This window comes from Phycomyces blakesleeanus (assembly GCF_001638985.1).
Source record: "Phycomyces blakesleeanus NRRL 1555(-) unplaced genomic scaffold PHYBLscaffold_5, whole genome shotgun sequence".
Lineage (NCBI taxonomy): Eukaryota > Fungi > Mucoromycota > Mucoromycetes > Mucorales > Phycomycetaceae > Phycomyces > Phycomyces blakesleeanus.
Window position 1 is genome coordinate 2430865 of NW_017265138.1, and position 22839 is coordinate 2453703.

A 22839-nucleotide genomic window follows, 5' to 3' on the forward strand; every position below is an offset into this window, starting at 1 on the left:
ATTATTATTGTTATTATTGTTACTCTTACTATTACTATTACTGTTACTATTGCTATTGCTATTATTACTACTATTATTATTATTATTGTTGTTCTTATTTTTGCTATTTATTTTTACTATTAGTTTTCGACAATGGGATTGGGTAGGATTGCAAACCCCACTGCAACTTCAAATTTATTACGATGGTCTTTTTCGATGTTTGTTATTCTCTTTTGACACATAAATACAGCACAATCAAAATGTCTCACCGTATTACTATTATCTCCTTTTATACATTAACTCACATCCCTCTTCTGACGCAAATTATTATATACGCATCTTGTTATACAGATCAATCTCAGAATTATGCCAAATATTGCTTATGCTACCTGTATTGCTGCACCATACGGCAAAGGACATACAGTCAGTCTAGCTCGTCTAGCTCATCTTCAATCAGAATTCACAAACCAACATACCCAGCTAGAAGTTATCCACTTCCAGCCCTCTAAGCTAAGTCTCTCAAAATCAAAACCCCAGGCCATTCAGGCTACCTTGGCTGGATCAATTTCTCCAACCATGAAAGCAAGAGGGGCTTTCTTGAGACAGAACCCCATCCAAGTAAGGCCAATAGATTAAATATTCAAAAAAAATTATAATTTATACTCTATTTCTCTCGTATTTCTATATCTCCCATTTCTTCTTCTTTATATATATATATATAATACTATGTCTTCATTTCACCAACCTTTACTAGGTCAAACTTTCTGTAAAATCTTTCAGCTCTTCTATCCTACGAAACCATGCTTCATTGACAGAACTCTTGGTCGGTCTACAAAAGATATCAGACGAAAATAAGCCGACCAAAGTGGTTTGCACTGGAACGGAAATTACCATTTTCGGAACAATTGATTCTGCCGAAGCTATCCGTGTTAAGGTTCTTGTATTTCTGGATGTCATGGTAAGACTTTTTGTAATACATGTATTTACAATAAATTAAAATAGACACACAATAACGATTATAATAATTATAATAGTCTCGATTGATATCCGATACATTGGAGATCCCCCACCACTTGCATAACCTTATGGCTGGGCGGAAGCACAGTCATCTTCAGCCCATAATGGAAGAAACAGCAACCAATATATATCTCCAGTCACCTTTTACATCCCAAATCCATTCGAACACATCATCTCACCTATCTGATACGTCAGGGCTGATAAATATCACAGGAGAGTCAACTGTCAGCATCCAAAGAGCCAAGGAACTTTTAACAAGATTAGCTGCTCAAAAGGTACAGAATAATGTATAGAGTACAGTTGTTACTTTAAACCTATATTACACACACACGCATATATCATTGGTGCTTAAAATCATCTAAAAATAAGAAGAAAAATGGAAACATCTCAAATTATATCCCTTTTCTATAGGTAAAATCCTTGTTTAAAAAGGAATCCACCATGTCTTCATCAAAAATTGATTGGATTCTGCTCCGTCAAAGAGAAGAAATTCGGAACATTATGCGTGACAATGGTATTAATTCGAATACAAGTATGTTTGCACAAACTGACGTAATTTATTTCATAGGATCATTTATCCGATTTCCACTACTTGGCTCGGGTGATAATAAGATCGTTGTTTATGCTGAGAACAGAGTCAATGTGGAGCGCACATACAGACTACTTAATTATCTGGTAAGATTTAATAAGTTAAAATTATTTGTTTTTTATTTTTTTTATTTAGCTAGATGCTAATATAATTACATTAGATTTTTAGTATCTACAGAGCCGTATTCAGTTTCAGCCCAGAAGAAGAAAGTGAATCGGTTATCAGGTCCCCAGATACCATTATGAAACAAGTATTTGGATCGTATGAAAAGATGCTCCAGACAGTGGGTTGTCTTGCAGAAACATCTAGCTCAGAAGTAATCTACAATCTAGAAGATTGTCAGTTTGAAATACTCGGTACAGAACGTGAAGTAAGAAATGCTTACCAGTTTCTTTGTGGGATTCCAACTTTCAAGGTAAAAATAAACATAAATATGAATATAAAGTAATAAGCATCTAATTAACACGCCAAATTATTAGAGACATCACAAGCACACCATATTTTCATTAGAACTTGCCTCGGATCATCAGGACTTTATAAGTGGAAAGAAAAACGGAAAAATTAATAAAATCATGAAGTCCTGTGCAGTTCAGGTCAAGTTTCATACAGTAGGTCAATACACTTTTATGGTGTCAATCGACAGCAACAGTCCAAATAAGGCTATAGATGGTCTCTCAATGCTACAAGAAGAGCTTCCTGCAGAAATATCTTTCTATGTTCCTGAAATGTATCATCGTCGTATTATCGGAGTAGGAGGAAAGAACATACAGCGTATGATGAAGACTTATGGTGTCTATGTAAAATTCTCTGGATCCGAAGAATTCAGTTCGCTAGGAGGATACTTTGAGAATGAGGATAACGTGGTTGCAAGAACACCAATGAAGAACGCTCCAAACCTCGAAAACCTCAGGCGTGCAGTGATGGAGTATGTTGGGCTCGAAAAAGACAGAGATTTCATACCTCAACGGTTACTTTTACCTATTTATCTTCACCGTACAATACTCCACAAGTATGGAAAGACTCTGAGAGATGCAGCCAGACCTAGTAATACCAAGATATGGTGGCCCGAAAGGCAGGGTTCAGGTGAGGTGACGGTATTTGGGCCAGTTACCGAAACCAACGAGATTTTACGTATGCTGAAGCGACACATACCCGAAGAAAAGACATCTTTGGGTCCTGTGAAAATGGTAAAAGAAGAACCAGAAATTGATGCTACAATTGATTTCAAAAATGGATTACAAAAGACGCAATCTGTTCCAAAGGCTGGTCTCTTTGAATATTCCCGCCTCTATCGCCCGACATTAGACTTGCCTCGTAATGAGCCCGTTACCAACCAGCCTCTAGAGTCCCCGTTGTCGGAAAGCCCGCTTTATGCCCTTTACAAAGGCGATATAAGATCCATATTCCCAAGTCCTGATATATCCCAAAGTTTGTCAAAGGTTATGTCTACCATGCCGCCTACACTCGGAACACGTCCCTTGGCTACTTTATCCGCACCAATTCCCTCGGGAAACAATATTTGGATACCTCCAAAGGCAGACTATTGTAGTGTAAGCTTATATTTGTTTGTTTATTCTCTTGTTTAATTGTGCTCATCTTCTAATGGACTTTATTGTGTGTGTGTGCGTGTGTGTGCATATAGATGTTTGGAATAAGTACCGAGTCACTACATGGTCCCTCTTATCATGATAGTATGTCAGAATACATTCAAGAAGAGAGATTTCCCATATTTAGTCCACTAGAGGATATCCAGAAGAACACAACCATGTTCAACGAACAACGGCCAATGTCGAACTCGTTTATTGTTAGACCCAGGCAACACAGTGTAGCAGATGATGCTTCTCTTGGCTGGGGGCCCTTCAATTATCAACATTCCTGGCCAAACATTGACTTTTCGAGAGAGTGTTTTGATGGAATGGTATCCTACCGCCAACCTCCAACCACTCAAGATGCTTTTGAGATGGCACCAAATATTCCTCGGAGAGCTTCCTTATCTACTCGTACCCCTTCTATCTAAATAACTCCTTTGACTGTCGAATAGTTTATTCACAATAGGCATTATGAAAAAAGAAATTAAAATGCCTAATTTTTTTTGTTACTATAATTGAATATATAATTTCTAGCTATTGCTATCAAGACTCATTTACCTTCAAGCTCATTTTATCTTGTATTAGAAGTATCCCATTTATCTTCTATTATTATTATTATTACACATACACAAATTACTACAAATTACTGCTATATCCAAACCCTATATTTCCCCCCAAAAAATGAATAAATGAATTAAAGCATGTCTTTAAACGCAGCAAGAGTACAATTCTTGTCGTTTACCATATAAATGGTTTATATCCAAGTATTTGATTGCACATGCTATCCCGAACAAAGAGAAGAAAAAAAAAGAGGTAAACATATTTTCCTCTTATCATTCTCGTTTATTCCCGTAAAGTATCGTTTGTCAGCCTTTAGAAAAACACATGCTTCACCATAAGAGATTCTGACGCGGGTGAACAGGGGTACTTCTTGTGTGAGCATCGGGAGTAAATCATCCACATATACCATTTATTTGACATAGTTTAAAGGGCGAGGTTTTCCCTGTTTTTTTTCTTCTTTTTCTTTCATTTGAATTACGTCTCTGGTGTAACCTTTTCACAAAAGACTTGTGTAGCAATATGCCTTCCCATCGAACCACAAACTTTACCTAAAACATTTATACATTTATACATCTATATATCTATATATCTATATATCTATACAAAAAATATACATTAAAGTATAAGTAACATATGTAGCTACATTTAATTCTTAGAGAAAATTATTGGCCATACTCTAAGCAAAATCGTAATAATTATAATGCAGATTTTGTTGCGATTATTCTTCGCTCAAGCATAAATCGTAATTAGTTTGACTTCAATTGTAAACCACCGCCTACATATTGGTTATTTATTTTTGCTTTATTGTTTTTCTTTTTTTTAGAAATAAATAAATAAGGAACATAGATTACAATTGAATCTAACGGATTATTAAACAAAACAAATAATTAAATTGTATACATGTCTTTGTAAAATATCCATTCCCTTCAAACTTGACTCTTCTTTAATCATGGTCCCCTCCCTTCATAAAGGAACAAGTCACTGTGACTGCGTTTTACTTCCCTTCTATCCTTGTTTTCATTTTGTGGTGCCGCACAGCGTTCCTATACACACACACACCTCACGATGATTGGATTGAAAGGCACTTTGAACGTAATCGACAACTCTGGGGCCATTGTTGCAGAGTGCATTCGTGTCTTGAGTGGTGCCCGCTTCGCTAGAGCTGGTAATTAACAGCATTATTTACTAGAACATCATATATAAATACAACCATTATCAAATATAAAATATGCACTTTTTTTGTTATTTATTCCTCAGTATCCATTACTCCATTTATACTACTATTACTATCATTAAAAAAAATCGTTTATTCATTCGTGCGCACGTGCGTTTTTTATTTTTTTTCTTGTGTAGGCGATGAAATCGTCTGTGTTGTCAAGCGTGCTAGACCTATCAACCCCAATTTGATCGGTACTCAAGCTGCCACTCAAAAGGTCAAGAAGGGTGATGTCCGCCATGCTCTGGTTGTCCGTACAAAGAAGGAAATGGGCCGCCCAGATGGTCGTTATATCCGTTTCGATGACAATGCATGCATTCTTTTGAACCAAAAGAAGGAGCCTCTCGGCACCCGTATCTTGGGTGTTGTTGCCGCAGAATTAAGAATGAAGAACTGGATGAAGGCTGTCTCTCTTGCTCCTCGTGTTGTATAAGAAAATGGAAATGAGCTGAGATTTATTGATATGGGCTTGTTAAGAAGGAAAATATCTTTCTTATTGTTTTATAGAATTCATTAAAAAAAATTATATACGAGCTTGGTTGGAACAATTGACAAAAAGAGGGAGAGAAGATATATGTGTGTATAATATATTGTATGGTTCTTGGAGCTTATGAGACGGTTTCTACTCTTTGATTATTTGCTTTGTCTTTGTTCTTTTTTTTGTAGAGGATGGGATACAAAGTGTTTGTGGGCGATATTCACAAAAGTACTTAACTCCTTGGCTTACTGACATACTGGTGGGATAAGAAACTAATGATGTTGTTATCGTAAACTACAGCCAATATTGCTCCCTGTTTACGACTGGGAGAGAAAGCGGCATGAATAGGACGAGCGCCAGTCATTGGAATGGCTCCCAATTGTCCTACAGCGTTAGAATTGACAGCAGCTCCACGAACAAGACCACTAATATCAAATACGTACAAGTTTATATATATATATAATATGATTAGCTTAATATTAATCCGCAAAAGCAAAGTCGGCTATAGTTAATTCTCTTACATGGGAGTAACAGCCGTTCCGGTCTTTCCTGTCAATGAGTTCACACTCGATACACTGTAAAGTCCCACTACATCGCTATCTTCATAAATAACTGCCAGTCGTTCAGCATTATTAGGGTCCAAAGTGATTTCACGAATGATGCCTATTGGCACCACACGTTCGCCAACATGTACTGTAGTCTGATAACCATCAACCTTTGAAATATCCCAAACAACTAATATAATTATTTTCTCGTTAGTCTATCTGCAATAAAACCAGAAACTATGGATGAAAGCAATAAAAATTACCATCTTTATCAGAGGTGCGTCGACTTAAAATGTGAAGATCTCTTTTACCGCGCATAGAGTATAATATACTCTTGCTGTCTGGGCTCCAGCATGCACTCTATTATATTTAATGAGTATTTTTATTTCTTTCTTTCTCTTTCTTTATGCTCCGTCGTTTATCCTTCTGTACATCTGAATATCTTTCTTTCTTGTTTTTTTTTCATCGCTATAATAACATGCAAGTAAAGTGTATTACCTTTACCCACAACCCAGGAGGGTTGGAAAATTTGGTGCATGTCCATGTCTTGGTATTCCATAGACGCGAAGCACCTGCCCTACAATCCCCGACGATATACCATCGTCAATTATCCTTTGCTTTTGTACACTCTTAAATAGTAAACCTACATGCTTGCTGAGTAAAGCCAGTTGCCGTCAGGACTCCAGCGCAACAAAACATTTCCTTTTCCATATCGCTTCAAAGGTGTGGCTAGATGTGTGACAATATCGTAGGCAACCAAAGTACTAGTGCTGGTTGAAGCTGCCACAAATACATTGCTGCTCAACGAAGGATCCCATGCAATAGAACTGATATGATCTTGACCGGGGGTACGGAAGTAGCTCATCCAGGCAGTAGGGTGCAGACCCACATTTACTGTTTCGTGATGGGAGTTTGTAGAAACAGATGCTGCGCCTTTAACACGCTTGGCATACAAATCCCACACACACACACCATGTCTGACGTTCCAAACCACAAAATGAGTTTAAGTTTTCCTGTGTGCAAATCTAGCTTTTACATATTCACTTTGCCCGCTTCTCACCTGCATCCAACAGCAAGTATTCCACCTGCTTTAGGTTTCCACTCTAAACAAGTAATGTTATTCATAAACTTGTGCTTCAATAAAGTGCATGTCCAATTGGGCGATTCGGGGTCTTTTTCGTAAATATAGACTGTGTTGTCTTTGTGAGCCAATGCAAGACGATCGACGTATGGGTGCCATGCAATTGCTAAGATATCTTCAGAACGAGTGTGGAACATGTTATGCTCTGTATGAGGGCCAGTAGGAATAGGCAAGTTCATGCCAGACAGACTGTAGATTTTTTCGGCGATCTTGTAAAGTGTTCTAAGTGCATAAGAAAGTTGTTTTTATGATAATGAAGTTTATGAATTAGTTGAGTTGTAATTTAATTTGTTTCCTCGTAGTTTAGGAAATGTAATGACTTTAGAGTCATTCAATGTACATGTCTATCTCTGTCGTTGATGCTCCACCTACGTCTTTTTAATAATAGGACCACTGTAGATATTCAATGTGTGAATGAATGCATGCCAATAAAGAAAAAAATCAAGTACAAAGGAACTTACTAAAGAGTCCACTTGTGCTCTAATTCTTCCATGAATTTACTATAAATTGTTGCCAGGAATTCTTCATATTCATCATGAAGTTTCGACAATGCACTTTCTTCGACATCCAAAGGTTCAAACTGAATAGAAGGATAAAGCGGAATCTACACAATGCGGCGTAAGACGATTGAACGAAACCAAAAAAAAAGCAATAGTAGTAGTATAATAAAATTACTCTTTGCGCATTAAGTTCCATGATTGCATTATCGTTTTCTTGATGAACATTTGCTGCAAGTTTATACAATTGTATGTGGATGTGTGTATAGAGAGAATCTATGAGCATTTTTGTACAATGTTTGCTATCAAGTATAAAATTCATCTTTACCAAGCTGACAATTGACCTCAGCTATAGTGCCTTGGTTAGTAGGCGGCATTATTAAAAAATTGGTCATGATGCCAATTTGTTAGTCTTCTTTGCATAACAACGCGTTTTTATGGAGTGTTTTATAGAACGGAGGATTTGTTTTGAACCGACAGTCACGTCAACGTGTCACGTCCAATGTAGGTAAGGCATTTATCATAGGCAGGTTTGCTTATTTAACATGCCAATTACTGCTCATCGAATCGATGAGGTTAGTAATAAAAATTCCTTTCTTTCTTTCTTTTTGCTGTTATTATTGCTTTGATATATTCGTTAAAGTGAAAGAATTTTATTAATTCAAATATTGCATAGTAGAACGGAATCTTACAGTTCACTATTGTAACTCCTGAATATGGCATAAGCGAAGAGCTGCCAGCGCAGCAAGTGTGTTACATGAGTCCAGATCAAGTAGAGATATATCAACATTTTAACTCGATTGAGACCCTTAATGGAAAACGACCATTGAACAAGAATATTACTTTCATGAACCATAAGCTAGAGTTGATGATTCGTGACTACCTCGACGTTGGTCACTGTACGTTGTATTGAAGTGTCAAACAAAAAAAAACAAATTTCAATAACACACACACATATATATACATATACACATATACACAAAGACAGTGCGGCGTTAGATTTGGTTGATACTGTTCTTACCTCCCAAAGATGTCCTTTACCGTAAGAGAAAAAGGAATATTTGTCTTAAAAAAAAAGACATACACGTATATTACACGTTAAATTAATGATATCTTTTATATGTATATCTTGTTTTTTTTTGGTTTTTTTTTGGTTTTGTTAATAATGCAGTTCAATTCTTCTGGCAATGGTCCATTGTATTACACGTCCTGTTTTACAGCATGATACCGATGAATTTTTCTTAATGAGCCAACGATGCTATAGATTGTTAAAACATGTGCTTTCAGTGTATGGATCAAGTGTATTTGAGCCGATTTGGAATACATTTCGCAGCTTTCACATAGTTGGAGGAGAAAGATATTCTTTGTCAACTCGAAGTATGGTTCAGAAAGAACCAGGATACATAAGGAAAGGTATCGGTAAAGAGGATGGAGAAGAAGGAGAAGAAGGAGAAGAAGAGAAAATCGATGAGATATTACTGGGAATGCATGAATACGATGATTTTTGGGATCTGGTCTCCAAATGTATAAAGCGAAAGAGTGATATGCCAAATACAAAAAGAATGGTATTGAAAATAATGATTCTTTTTTATTTGGAATTTATGCTAATAATTATAGTTTTTTTCTATAAAGAGTATGCGTCTAATATTGGATATTCTTGTCGCCCTACTGGAACATGATATTTACGAAAAACAAGGTAAACACCCATACATATACGCACAATAAAGAAATCCTAAACTAAAGAAATTTATAGATAATAATGAATTGGGCAAATGCATATTTCTGATGATGCTCAGAAGGGATGGAATGGGAATCCGCACCCAACTTGATACCTATCTGGATACGCTGTTTTCTCTGTTTGAAGATTCAGAGGATGGTGTAGACAATAATGTTGATACTTATAGCTTAGATATTGTGAGCCGTATCATGAACATGGTTTGTAATCAAACAAAGTATGATATATTATAACTATAACAACTAAACATTATGTGCTTTATAAAGTTGATTTATTTAGCAATTGTTGACAAGTATGTTTCTTTTCCAAACCTGTCAGATCAAACCTATAGACACCTTCGTGGCCTGTCTACCGACCAAGCCAATGCAATATTGGTGGTAAGAGTTAATGGTGTACTGTTCTATAGACTCATTGTGTACAAAGAAAATAGCCTATCCGATATTTGCTCTATCTATCTCTTCTATATTTCTCCAAGATGCCGATACGAGTCTTGTACTTCCAGAACATCAAAGCTATAGCAAGAATGTGAAACCATCTGATGGAGTGGACAAGTTCTTTTCTTTTGTTCTCAAGACACGTCCGCCGGAAGTAAATAATATTGAGGATATATATCGACATGTTTCCATTGTTTCTTGGTATTGGACAAGCTATATGAACAGCCTGTCAGTATGCTACGAAAACAAGCCTGGTCATTTGGATTCTCTGTCTGGATTATCGGAAGATCAAACGACGGTAGTATTCACATCTAGTGAAGAAGCCATAAAGAACTGGCGCAAGAGTATTCAGAAGATGATTAAAGGTGTTGGGCGCTCTAATGCAGAAATGAAGAAAAAGGTTGAACAGACCATGAAGCTTATTGAATTGAATTTACAGATTATCTAAATGTTTACAAAATATACATATTTGTACATTTATGTGTTAATGTTGGTGTACACTTGCACAAAATGTTAAGTTAAATCGCAATAAATGTAGGTTTTTATAAGATATTTAGATATTCTTTTTTGGTTTGTGAACAGCCACACATTTCCAGAAAAATTTAGATACAAAATGTATCTATGTAATCGTGTGAAATATGAATTTCTGCACAGACCTAATGTTCTCGGCCATGATCTTGAACAAGAACAATGCAAACCTTAATACTTAACCCAAAGAATACCGAGAATTTGGCAAGACTTTCACTAAATGGTAATCTTGCTCATGGTTCCTCAAATATCTTGGTGAAAAATAAATAAATAAATAGTATCATTTCTACGTGCTCACATACACACGCGCGCGCGTGCACATCAATAGAATAGAAACGAAAAGAAGGGGTTCTTTGTTGTGTAGATGGTTTCAATACAGTCATTTTTTAAAGAAAAAAAAAGAAAAAAAATGTAAAGATTAAATCGATACCTTTGCATTGATCAATTGATTAGTCAATTGATCATTCATTCATATATTCCTTCATTCATTCGATTATATATATTATTATTATTATTATATTATAGTGCTTTGGTCGGGAGTTTTATTTTATCAGTTTATCTGCTCAGCCTTGTTGCTACGAGATGGTTGAGACACGTCTTTAATGTACTCCGATTAACGTGTACGATAAGAGCATTTCATATGCTTTGGTTCCCATGAGTAACCAGAAACCAGGGACCAAATGATACACACCAAAAAGACGTGTATTTTTTATTTTATTTTTCAACAAGGCACCCAGACCAAGTAGACAAAGTGAATCCGGCAAGGGTACCCACCTTTTGTACCACCCCGTCAAAAACGTTTCTTGTAGTAAAATGAAGACAGAAGTGTGACGTAGTCTCTAGGGTGAGAATAAGCACGGACTGTGAGAAAAATAGAAAGAAAGAAAGAATACCAAGCAAGCGAAAAAGAATGAAAGAAAGAAAAGCTGGCTAGTATTGATTACAAGGTTTTATGTTTAAAGATAGAATCTGCCGATGACTCTAAACAGACTATACATATTTGAAATCATCTAATAGGTTTATCCCTTTAGATCTATTGGGAAATTCAACACTTTATCAAAGCAGCCATTTTCTTTTTTAATTTTTTTTTTGAATCATTATAATTGACATAAAGACGGTCACGAATGATCTTATCAATTTCCCAACAATAGTTTTATTTTTGTCCCTGCAAAGGATTTTTTGGTATCAGAAGAAAAATCAAAATTAAATTAATAAGGTCTTTAAAGGAAAATGTTCATATTCAGCTGTCTTATATCTATAGTGTATATACATTTGTATATTGTATTGAGCTTCGGGCTATCAAGCATGAGGAAATCAAATGTCAATTTTTACAAAGCTGTAAATTTAAAGAAGCTTAATTTCTTTTTTTTTTCTTTGATTGGGTCACATATCGATATATAGAATATGATGACGCCAATGATGATGAGAAATATAATGAGGGGGGTGGTAAGGGTATTAGGTCTTATTCAACCCCATCCCCACCCCCATCTGTATAGAAGAGAAGTAGCTCAGTTGTAAAATATATATATATAAAATATATATAAAAAAATTATATAAAAAATTATATATCAAGTAATTGGACCCGGGTACCTTGGATTACAGAAACAGAATCCAAAATGAAGACCAGCAAAAGATCGTGTCGAATGGTCCCCATCATTAGACTAGCGCCCGCGTCTGAAAGTTATAAAAACCCATCAACCATCATCCTGATCTTCGTTTCTCACTTTATCTTATTCACATCATGGTTGTCAACGTTGGTATTAACGGGTAAGTTAACAACCCCTAAGCTCCAACAAATAAAGCATAAAAACGCGTCATGTACTCAAACGCGTCAAAATCATCAATAGCTTCGGCCGCATTGGTCGCATTGTCCTCCGCGCTTCCCTCGAGAACCCCAACGTCCAGGTTGTTGCCATCAACGACCCCTTCATTGATCTTGAATACATGGTCTACATGTTCAAGTACGACTCCACCCACGGTCGTTTCAAGGGTACCGTCTCCACTGAGGACGGTAAGCTCATCGTCAACGGCAAGGCCATCTCTGTCTACGCCGAGCGCGATCCCGCTCAGATCCCCTGGGCCAAGGATGAGGCTTACTACGTTGTTGAGTCCACCGGTGTCTTCACCACCATCGAGAAGGGCAAGCTCCACTTGGTCGGTGGTGCCAAGAAGGTCATCATCTCTGCTCCCTCTGCTGACGCCCCTATGTTCGTCTGCGGCGTAAACCTCGATGCCTACAAGTCCGAGTATGAGGTCATCTCCAACGCCTCCTGCACCACCAACTGCTTGGCTCCCCTTGCCAAGGTCATCAACGACAAGTTCGGTATTGTTGAGGGTTTGATGACCACTGTCCACGCCACCACTGCCACCCAGAAGACCGTCGACGGTCCCTCTGGCAAGGACTGGCGTGCCGGTCGCGGTGCTGGTGCCAACATCATCCCCGCCTCCACTGGTGCTGCCAAGGGTAAGCTTACCATATATATTTCTAGTGGTTTGTAAACTAATTGATTCTGTATAGCTGTCGGTAAGGTCATCCCCGAGCTCAACGGCAAGTTGACTGGTATGTCTTTCCGTGTCCCCAACCCCGATGTCTCCGTTGTTGACTTGACCGTCCGCCTCGAGAAGGGTGCCTCCTACGAGGAGATCAAGTTGGCCATCAAGGAGGCCTCCGAGAACGAGCTCAAGGGTATCCTCGGCTACACCGATGATGAGGTTGTCTCCACCGATTTCCTCGGTGATGACCGCTCTTCCATCTTCGATGCCAAGGCTGGTATCTCCCTCAACCCCAACTTTGTCAAGGTAAATATATTGGAAATATTGGAAATATTTGGGATCATTCAATGCACAAAAAAAAAACAAAAATACTAAAAACCTTTATTATAGTTGGTCTCCTGGTACGATAACGAGTACGGTTACTCTTGCCGTGTTGTTGACTTGATCGTCCACGCCGCCAAGGTCGATGGTGCCCTCTAAATCCAGAATTCCCTTGCTTCCTATTGCTAAAAAAATTCACATGCATATCCTGCTGCTGTTATTGTTATTGTAAATAAAAAAAAATACCGTTCTTTGAACCCTACTCATGGATAGCGGAGTTGTGTAATGTTTCCCACAAAGGTGGACTAAGGATGTGGGGAAAAAAATATAATCATCATCATAGGCGTTAAGAATTGCCCCGCACTTCTATTTTGGTTGTCTCCGCTTCCGTAGTCGCCGACCTACCACTTCATCCACCACTTCACGTGAAGGCATCAACCTGTCTTCCCGGCTCTTTCCTTTCAAATACCAAGCAAAATTTGGTCAAGTAAAAAATAATTATAATAGGAGGGGAAGGGAAAAGAAATATAAAGGGAAATACGGCAACATAAGACATTAAGGGCTCAAATAAAGCAAAGCAAGGCAAGGCAAGGCAAGGCAAGGCAAGACAATAAAGAAAGTAAAAAAAAATAGCCTTTATTGATTGATTGGTTTAATGAAGTTGGGTGAGATTCATATGTAATATGCATACATGATTATTAAAAGTATGTCTTTATGTTTGTATGAATGTGTGTATGTACTTATGTATATTTATTTATGCATTTATTATTTTTACATGTGTCTCATCTCTTGACACTGAATATCTGGCGGTCTTACACCATCATTCTCAACCTCTAAAACTCCATCGTCTGTAGCAAGGATCTGATCAGCCAGATCTAACTGACAGTGGTCGAGGTAAATTGGAGTCTTTCCATCGACCACTTTACTATCAATCACAACCTGTTGAATTGACGACCCAGGAACATCAAACATGGGTTCCAGCAAAAGCGTTTCCTATTCGATCCGTAAAACAGAGTCAGCCTTGTTTGTTTTCCATTAAATATGTTATGTATACACATGGGTTATATATCACCGGGGAGAAAAAAAATATATATACAATATATTTCTGTTCCATTACCATGATTCTCCGTAACCCGCGTGCACCCGTCTTCTTCTCTAACGCCAGTTCTGCCACACCCCGCAATGCCTTGTTACTAAACTTTAGATCAACCTTGGATAATATATTAGTCATAGTGCTAATAAAACAATTATAATTTTTTTTTAAAAAAAAAAAGAAAAAATATTTACTTTGTTCAATTGGAAAAGGCCTTTGTATTGATTCAAGAGTGAATTCTTGGGCTCCTTTAGCACCCTAACCAGATCATCGACACTCAAATCATTTACGGAAGCCAGCACAGGAAGTCTGCCAATAAACTCTGGGATCAGCCCATATGAAACCAAATCTACAAGCAGTCGATTTAGTTATTTGTTGGGACTTGAACACAAGTAACAGGCTTTGATCAATTCAATCTTTTGTTTATTTTTTACCTGATGGTTCTACTCGAGAAAGTGGATGTGAGGTCTTGTTGGTTTCCTTATCAGAAACCTTTAATAAAGCATCGAATCCAATAGACTGCAGAAGTTGGATGAAATTAGTCTCTCGACAAAAAAGAAACGGTATTTCCAGATAGCCCCTCATTTATTGACTTACTCCCTTTGCAACTCGATCCATAACCGTCTTTTCCAATCCAACAAAAGCACCACTCAAGATAAACAATATGTTGCTGGTGTCAATCGAGTATACTTCTCCCTTTCCATTAGGTGGTCCCATACTAGGTCCTTTCTTGCTGGCCCCAGTCTTATCAGTAACTTGGATAGTCGTTCCCTCTAACATACGCAGTAGTGACTACAATAATAATCAATAATCAATAATCAATCACCTCTCCTTCTCTCTTAAAATATGTATGCATATATATATATTTACCTGTTGTACTCCCTCTCCAGAAACATCTCGAGATGACATGGTATCTGATCTCCTGGCAATCTTGTCAATCTCATCAATAAATACTATGCCACCCTCTGCCTTCTTGACATCAAAGTCACATGACTGGAGAAGACGTTGGATGACCAATTCAACATCCTCTCCCACATAACCAGCCTGTGTAAAAGGTGTTGCATCGGACATAGAAAATGGCACTTGAAGAATCTGAGCCAATGTACGCGCAAGCAGTGTCTTTCCTAGATTTTCAAGGGAAATTATTGTTATTAATGTTAATGTTATTATTATCTGGTTTATTAAATAGAGTTTCTCTCTAGGGTTATGTACGAATATATCTATAGCTCACCTGATCCAGTGGGCCCAATTAAAAGAACATTACTCTTGTCATATACAATCGACTGTTCCTCTTTAACTTTCTCATGAGCTTTGGGTTGAGGCAAAGATACAGATTGTGTTGGAGGGTTTAACCACACTTGCTGTTGTGACCCTACTGATGATATTTTATATATTTTTTTTTCTTATTTATCAGTAACCCAATACTTCTTGTTTCTTGTCTATAATACTTTCTCACACTCACATGTTCCTTCTGTGTATATTTGTCCCTGAATACGCTCTGTTCCGGCACCTCGACCAAAACGGAACTCAGGGGAGATGGGAGGTCGGGAAGGCAAAGAAGGTCCTTCTTCTACATCTTCTTCTACAACAGTCTCTTTTGCTTTTGAATTGGCATGAACCCGGTTATAATGATTAAACACGGCCACGGCTAGAATCTTTTTGGCCCTTTCTTGCCCAATTACATAGTCATCCAAGTGTTTCACAATCTATTATTATTATTATTATTATTATTATTATCAATATCATTAATTGTATACACACATATTCAGAGGAGGAGGAGAAATGTTTTGTTTTCTAAAATAAAATAAAATAAAAGAAAGACATATTCTAATTGTTGAATGAGCTTACTGTGCGTGGGTTGACCATCTTGCCATCCACAGAAAGCAATGGTACAAGAGGAGCGTCTGGGGGTAAGTGTGGGACTGCGGTGTGTGTTCCTTTACTGTAATTTGTACTGTGATATAGTCTACGCCCTGTAAGTTGTAAGCTGGGCGGACCTCTTGATTGGTTCAGGATGGTCTTGAGATGAGATGAAGTCATCCTACTTGAGATTGTAGGAAGATAAGTCAAGGCTCTTTTGAAATTGCCGAATAAAATGACGGAGCTAGTATTCATAGTGGGAAAGTAAAGTTAGAAGAAGAAGAAGAGAAAGAGGAATAAGAAGGAGGAGGAGTAGAAGAGGAAGAAGAAGAAGAAGATATAAGCGTGCGAAACTTGCAGTAACGTAAAAGAGAAGAAGAAAAATAAAGGGCACAAAGGGGTGGTTCCTGTAATAAGAGGAGGTGACTGTCCCCATACACACACACACACACACACACACACATCTTCTGATCATGCAAAATGAAGAAAATAGCGTAGAGTGGTGAAGCCAGCTCACCGAGATTTTAATCTCCGGAAGATTTGTAATTTTGGTAATAAATCCCACAGTTATACAGGCCATTGAAATATATTTCACGTAAGGTTTTGTAGGGTGCATTAACTTTTTCTTATTCTTATTATTTTGTTGCCTCTTAGGATTACTACACTGCTCTGTCTTCCTTTTCTATGGTAGTATAAGGTTATAACTACGGTGACTAGCTTATATACATACAGTAACTTATTGTTTTTGGGAGATGATGGGGAGGTTGAAATTGGCTATCAGATCGTCTTACCAGCGATCACAGCATAATATGTTGCACATTTCCTTTTATAATTACGAAACATTTGTATTCAACGTTTTCCTCTTCTTCTTCTTATTTCTTCAGGATTGTGGTTTTTTGGTCTTATGAAGTATACAAGAGATAAATCCTCCTTGAATAGCCGTAATGACTCTAGAGCTGATATTATTCTACAAGTATTACCTATATATCTGTGCATTTATAATTAAGAAAGACCTGTTTAATCAATATATATTTCAAAGATAAGATATAGATTGTATCTCTATTATTGCTGTTGTCGGGCAAACTACACTGTATATGACCAGTACACACATTCTGCAGTATAAATTATCTTTCAAAAAGAAAACTCAGTGGCAATTCCCGAACGCTTTAAAATAGCTGTATTTATAGATAATATGAAAAAGAAAGAAAGAATAAAAGGAACAAGGTCTTTCTCCATATCTCCCCTAAAGAAGTTAGAGCAAAGGCCAGGTCATTATTTTTTCTGTTTTGAAGAGTGATATGTCGTACATACGTACGTACGTATGCACGTAACACTTATTACTAAACTCTGGATTATCAATGGTGCTGACTTATTTTCATTAGAAACATATTGGCCTGGGTGCTTTTCAATAAGCGTGGATACCACGAAATCATTATCTCAGGGCAGATTATCTAGCATGAACTTGGGTTTTCTATTTATTTTATTTTTCACAAGCTTGTATCCTAAATAGCACACTCACTATACTTGTAATTACTATTTTATATATTTTATATATATTATGCTTAAAATGTCTAATATATCTTTCCTAGCATATTCTGGGCATACTTTCTCTATGATGTATTGAGTAAATATCAAATGTCCATTGGTAAGACTGTAAATTACGCATAACAGTACCAGGAGCGATGACCAGAAGTAAAAGGTAAAAATAATAATATTAGAAACATTCCTAATACACCAGCATAAATACTACCACAGAATAATTGAGAAATTACAGTACGTCTGCATCCACTAACTCTTTCATAACAGCTGGTTTCAAGTACAAGGTTTCTTGAGTTCCTTAACAACATTTATTGGCCACTGTTGACCACCTTCAACTTGCTACAGACGTTTTTAACCTATATATTGCTCTATATTGCGATACCTCAATCTCAACAGGCCAGCGCCTTTTTTTTGTTCATTTCCATAAGAATTTAATTCAAAGAAAAGACATGTAGATTTCTTTTATTGTGTATTAATCATCAAGGCATGTCATTAATAATATCAAATATCCAATATTTTATTATGTATATTATTTTGCTACCTTTTTTTTCAACGTTAATATAATAATTATCTCCATATCAATCTTTCTTTTTTGAAACACTAACAAATATTAAAGTCTGATCCAACAGAGAGAGAGAGAGAGAGAGAGAGAAAAATAGATATATAAGAATGCTGAACTAACGCGTGATGCTGTGACGTCGTGTACCTCTCCAGCCTGTCCATAAAATCCTCCCCTTCTAGAAAGTATTTGTGAGTTGCAATGACCAATTGAGTTATTGAAATTTATGTTTTATATAATATTAAAGATGCCAAGTTTTATTTCAATTAACTATTTATGGAATAAATGAACTAAATTGAAGCATAAATGTTATATTTTTCTTTTTTTAAAAAAAAACATAATCACTCCCCATCATGAAGTACATTGACATGCTTAATTATTTGAAACAAAAGCCGATACTGAAACTCAAATTTAAAAGTGTGATTTGTTAATGGGCTGTCTTTCAATCTTTGACTTTTTTTTTTTTTTTGAGACAAAAAAAAATAGCTGTCCGAATTTTAAAAGTACGAAAATAAATAAATAAAATTGGGACACTCGGGAAAAGTGTAAAGGTTGTTCAACACGTATATTACTATTTCTACCAACACCTTCACCGCGTAAAAGAGTTTACTTTCGTAAAGGTTTCAGTGGGCGATTCTCCATTCCTGCACTAGAGGCGTCAGTTAGTCTACTTTGACGGTTAGCCTTTCCTGCTCGCTTGGCATATATGTCCTTTCTCTTTGGAAAAGCAGTTCTTACGTTAAGTATAATTTTCAATGGTATGGCGGAGGTTATCTACCGAAAATTCCATACTGCTCTGGAATTTGACACCTGTCAATTCCGAGAGGAAAATCTGGTGGGCTTCAGTGATACTATAAGATAAACTGGTAAGATATATTTAAAGGCATAGAGTTTCAACAAGCTTGATAATAATGAATGAAAAAAGGCGCTCCAGTTAGAAGCTGCGTTGGATTCATTGATGGTACATTCAATCGAATTGCCAGACCAAGAGAGAACCAGGAGGTTGTTTACAACGGTCATTACGTAAGTAAATGATTACTGTAATAGTTGTTTTCTTCTGTTACTTTAACTCAATACAATGGGGATCTATAGAGAGGCCACGGGCTGAAATATCAAGCCATTGTAACTCCTGATGGAATTACATCTTCCATCATTGGCCCCGAGACTGGAAATCACCACGACATGCATATGTACAGACTGGCAGACACGGAGAGACGCCTGTTTGATGCATTTGATTTCACTTCTGTTGGTAGGCCTTGCTATCACTTGTATGGCGATTCAGCTTATGCTAATTCAGCAGTGATGGCAAGGCCATTTAGAATAAGTAAGCAACACATGATCATCTGCTTTTACAAATAATACTTATGAACGTTTTAATCTTTTTCTTTCAGCAAATGCATCCGAAGACGACACCGTGTTCAACACCGAGATGTCTAGAGTGAGGATCTCTGTGGAGCAGGAGTTTGCTCACGTCGGGAGCTTCTTTGCATTTCTGAAATATTCACAAACGCAGAGAATTGACCAATGCTCTGTAGGCCTCTATTATATCATTGGAACATTCTTAAAAAATGTTCATATATGTTATAATGGGGGGAATAAAACCAGTGCCAAGTTCGATGTTAGTCCACCAACACCAGAACAATACATCGCAGGTCTTTTAAGACAATAAAACTTATCATTATTATTGGTACTTGCAAAAGGATCTTATCTGTAACCTTGTGTTCTCGTACAACTCACAGATACAAATAAGCTTACTGTTGTTTTCAGTGTACTTCTAAAATGGCTCTTAATAATTGTGTCTCATAAAAGGCCAAACAATTACAAAACATATGATATATAGATAGATCTCTAATTCATTTTAAAAAAAAAGCTCTATTTCTTTCTTTGATTGATCTTTCTTAATACATAGCTTATATACATAAAGATATCTATAAAATTCCTTGGTGATTCCTCTTTATTGATCATTTACTGTCATGCCAGGCCTGTCAGTTTCCAAACCTAGAAGAACTTTCTTTAACATCAACAAACGAAGTTTATTTTTATTATTATTATTATTTATCTGACAAAGGCGGGTCCTCTTTAAAAATGGCTTACTTTGTATGACATTCCTCGAGTATCTCATTTTCTTTATGACCACTATTATATTTTGAAAGAGATACAAATCATTCTTAACACAGCAATATCCAAAGAGTATAGTTAATATTGTTATGTAATATACTTACTGCTAGTCAGTATATCACCCAAAAAACACACACACACACATACATACATACAAATCATTCTCCAAATCATAATAGAATTTGAATTAGACCATTGTTTTGCTGCTCTACTAAATAAATGATAATAATGATAATAATACCTAAATTTTTATCTTACTCTTATACTCATTCTTATAATAGCTTGCTTTAGGTTCTTATATGCCTTACATATATACATAAATATAAACTTTGTAGTGGCATCAGTGTCTTTATATGGCATGAGGCTATCTTTTAAGCTATCTATTATTTTCTACACTGTTTCACAGACAAACTGATCGATATCTGTGAGCTTTTCATGTAAAATTTGAATAATAATATATATTATTAAAAAGAAAGAGAAATACTTGGCATATGACTTGCATTTGATCTCTATATTTTTAAAGCAAGTTCATGAATTACTCTGGCACAGATAACCCACGATGTATTAGTGTTTCAAATTGAGATGAACAATAGGGGACAAGCAAGGTGACAAGAACCATTTTTAAAATAGCTCAATATATAAAAGAGACGGCTCAATGACTTTTTGAAAGATATGGAGAAAGTAGGTTATGAGGGGTATTAGGGCTATAAGGGCTATGAAGGTTATGAGGGTTATATAAGCCCTAATGGCTAAGGGGTTATAGGGGTTTAAGAGACTTCAAGCTATCAGAGATTTTAAATAATTCAATGATATCAGAAATATTCTTGTATATATATATATATATAACGTCTATAGTAAAACATACTATAAAAGTCGCACAATTCGAAAACACAAGGCGCATTTTTAAGAGTTTCTGACCGTTATAAAGGAGAGCTATAGTCTACTGCAGAAAGTCTTCACGATCTGGTAGAGACTGGTACACCAAAAGGACCTAATACTACAATGCCTATTCGAAAAGAAAGTCAAGGATATTGACAATCCTGACTGCATACTCTGCAACAACCCCAAAGATGATTGCCACCTTTTTTGGGATTGTGCTGCCAAAAAATCAGTGTGGCATACGATTGCTAACATGCTTCTCTCTAACTCTGGTATACTACAATTTTACTACCTTACTCTACCTTGCCCCCCAATTTCTCTCTAGCTCACCAACACAACTGCTAACATACATGTTGTACTTGGCTGCACACTGAGTGTTATATGGTCCGCTCACTTTCGATTAGTTTTTGAGGATATTCCATTCAACGCTAACAGTACTGCTGCAATGCCTACTTTGGCTATTCGACGTGTTGAAGCGGGAGAGTCTCTAGCTCTTCTCATTTAACTATATATATAGTCTTCGTTATTGATTTGATTTTAGTTTGGGTTAAATTACTTTATATAGTAAAAAGTACATACTGATTTGAGATACTATTAAGAAGAAATGTAGTACACTATAACTGTGCATATGCTATAGTTTTTTCAAGTAAGCAACAATACTAGGATCCTAGGGACACTCTACTATTATTATTATTTTCTTTTAAAAAAAAAACAAGCAACGTTTGGTTTAATGTATACTGCTTATTTCTAGCCTTTGATTATTCACGACTGTAATACTTCCCACGGTAAAATGAGAATATATATATATATGTGATGCTTCTGTGAGCTTTAGAACACTAAATAAATGAATGAATAAACCGATTGCTACTTTACACCAAATGTACTACAGGATCTGGTTATATCTTAGTACTGTTTTTTTGAATGGGCTAGAGTGGCATAGCAATGTTGTCAATTGTGCGCACCAAGAAATAAATACATGTACTTCTTTTTTGTTTGTCTACAAGTATCAAGAGTCGTGTATTATATTATTGTAATTGGTCATCCATAACATCAACGACAAGGAATTATAGAAAGTACAATTATCAATTGGTTATTGATTGAAATATGTGCTTATTATAACTGTCACCACAAGCTATTATATGCACATATATGTATATTGGCTGGTACAAGAAAAAGAAAAGAAAAAAAGGCTGATGAAAAGTGGCGTGCTGTTTGATATAGTATAGTCCATTAGGTACACCAGATGATCTTCACTGTGATCAACCCAATCAAGGTGTGGAGAAGTTAGTGGGACACATAAAAGGTAACATGACCTTTTGAAGATTACCCAAAATGAACTCGACTGTCAAAGTACAATCTACTCTTTCAAAAGATTCACAAGGACCAAAGAATAAGAAGAGCAGAAAAGTAAAATAGATAAACTGTTCAAAAATATATATATATATGCATTGGTATGGTAGTATAGATAGAAAAGAGATGATTTAAAGAAATGATTCTGCGCAGTTGAAAGTCAAAAAACAAGAAACAAAAAGATAGACTTCTCCCAGGATCGAGTGGTGGGAATTATTTACTGGTCAATATATATATATATTAATATAATATTATTAGTCCTTTTTGGCCTTGCAAGTATAACCAAAGAAGGTGATATTTCGATTGAGTATTGATTTA

At 36.3% G+C, this 22839-nt stretch overlaps 7 protein-coding genes across 7 annotated transcripts; 5 read left to right on the forward strand and 2 right to left on the reverse strand.

The window, feature by feature from the left end:
- Positions 1-345: 345 nt before the first annotated feature.
- PHYBLDRAFT_142718 (hypothetical protein) lies at positions 346-3602 on the forward strand (the record flags this gene model as incomplete). The annotated part of the gene is made up of 8 exons (XM_018430857.1): positions 346-597; positions 734-937; positions 1014-1271; positions 1408-1510; positions 1565-1671; positions 1746-2000; positions 2065-3135; positions 3228-3602. The coding sequence occupies 8 exons, from the start codon at positions 346-348 to the stop codon at positions 3600-3602; spliced, it is 2625 nt and encodes an 874-aa protein (XP_018295254.1).
- A 1198-nt stretch (positions 3603-4800) lies between these two features.
- Positions 4801-5502, forward strand: PHYBLDRAFT_131926 (hypothetical protein; the record flags this gene model as incomplete). Its single annotated transcript, XM_018429453.1, has 2 exons — positions 4801-4900; positions 5089-5502. 2 exons carry the CDS (start codon positions 4801-4803, stop codon positions 5382-5384), a joined length of 396 nt encoding a protein of 131 aa, XP_018295255.1. The 3' UTR covers positions 5385-5502.
- Positions 5503-5661: 159 nt separating this feature from the next.
- PHYBLDRAFT_165704 (hypothetical protein) lies at positions 5662-7294 on the reverse strand (the record flags this gene model as incomplete). Its single annotated transcript, XM_018435284.1, has 6 exons — positions 5662-5854; positions 5951-6164; positions 6238-6334; positions 6473-6551; positions 6622-6951; positions 7035-7294. 6 exons carry the CDS (start codon positions 7292-7294, stop codon positions 5662-5664), a joined length of 1173 nt encoding a protein of 390 aa, XP_018295256.1.
- A 2213-nt stretch (positions 7295-9507) lies between these two features.
- PHYBLDRAFT_158111 (hypothetical protein) lies at positions 9508-10327 on the forward strand. Its single transcript, XM_018433737.1, has 3 exons — positions 9508-9547; positions 9614-9721; positions 9778-10327. Exon 3 carries the CDS (start codon positions 9999-10001, stop codon positions 10227-10229), a length of 231 nt encoding a protein of 76 aa, XP_018295257.1. The 5' UTR covers positions 9508-9547; positions 9614-9721; positions 9778-9998; the 3' UTR covers positions 10230-10327.
- A 1710-nt stretch (positions 10328-12037) lies between these two features.
- Positions 12038-13385, forward strand: PHYBLDRAFT_131929 (hypothetical protein). Its single transcript, XM_018429454.1, has 4 exons — positions 12038-12076; positions 12157-12773; positions 12828-13108; positions 13193-13385. Exons 1-4 carry the CDS (start codon positions 12051-12053, stop codon positions 13280-13282), a joined length of 1014 nt encoding a protein of 337 aa, XP_018295258.1. The 5' UTR covers positions 12038-12050; the 3' UTR covers positions 13283-13385.
- Positions 13386-14029: 644 nt separating this feature from the next.
- On the reverse strand, positions 14030-15922 carry PHYBLDRAFT_98605 (hypothetical protein; the record flags this gene model as incomplete). Its single annotated transcript, XM_018444058.1, has 8 exons — positions 14030-14116; positions 14241-14333; positions 14411-14565; positions 14651-14735; positions 14814-15008; positions 15087-15340; positions 15448-15573; positions 15733-15922. Coding segments are annotated over 8 exons (1185 nt in total), but the record flags the coding sequence as incomplete, so codon positions are not given.
- Positions 15923-19089: 3167 nt separating this feature from the next.
- On the forward strand, positions 19090-19843 carry PHYBLDRAFT_165708 (hypothetical protein; the record flags this gene model as incomplete). The annotated part of the gene is made up of 3 exons (XM_018435285.1): positions 19090-19197; positions 19267-19498; positions 19566-19843. The coding sequence occupies 3 exons, from the start codon at positions 19090-19092 to the stop codon at positions 19841-19843; spliced, it is 618 nt and encodes a 205-aa protein (XP_018295260.1).
- Between the last annotated feature and the right edge of the window lie 2996 nt (positions 19844-22839).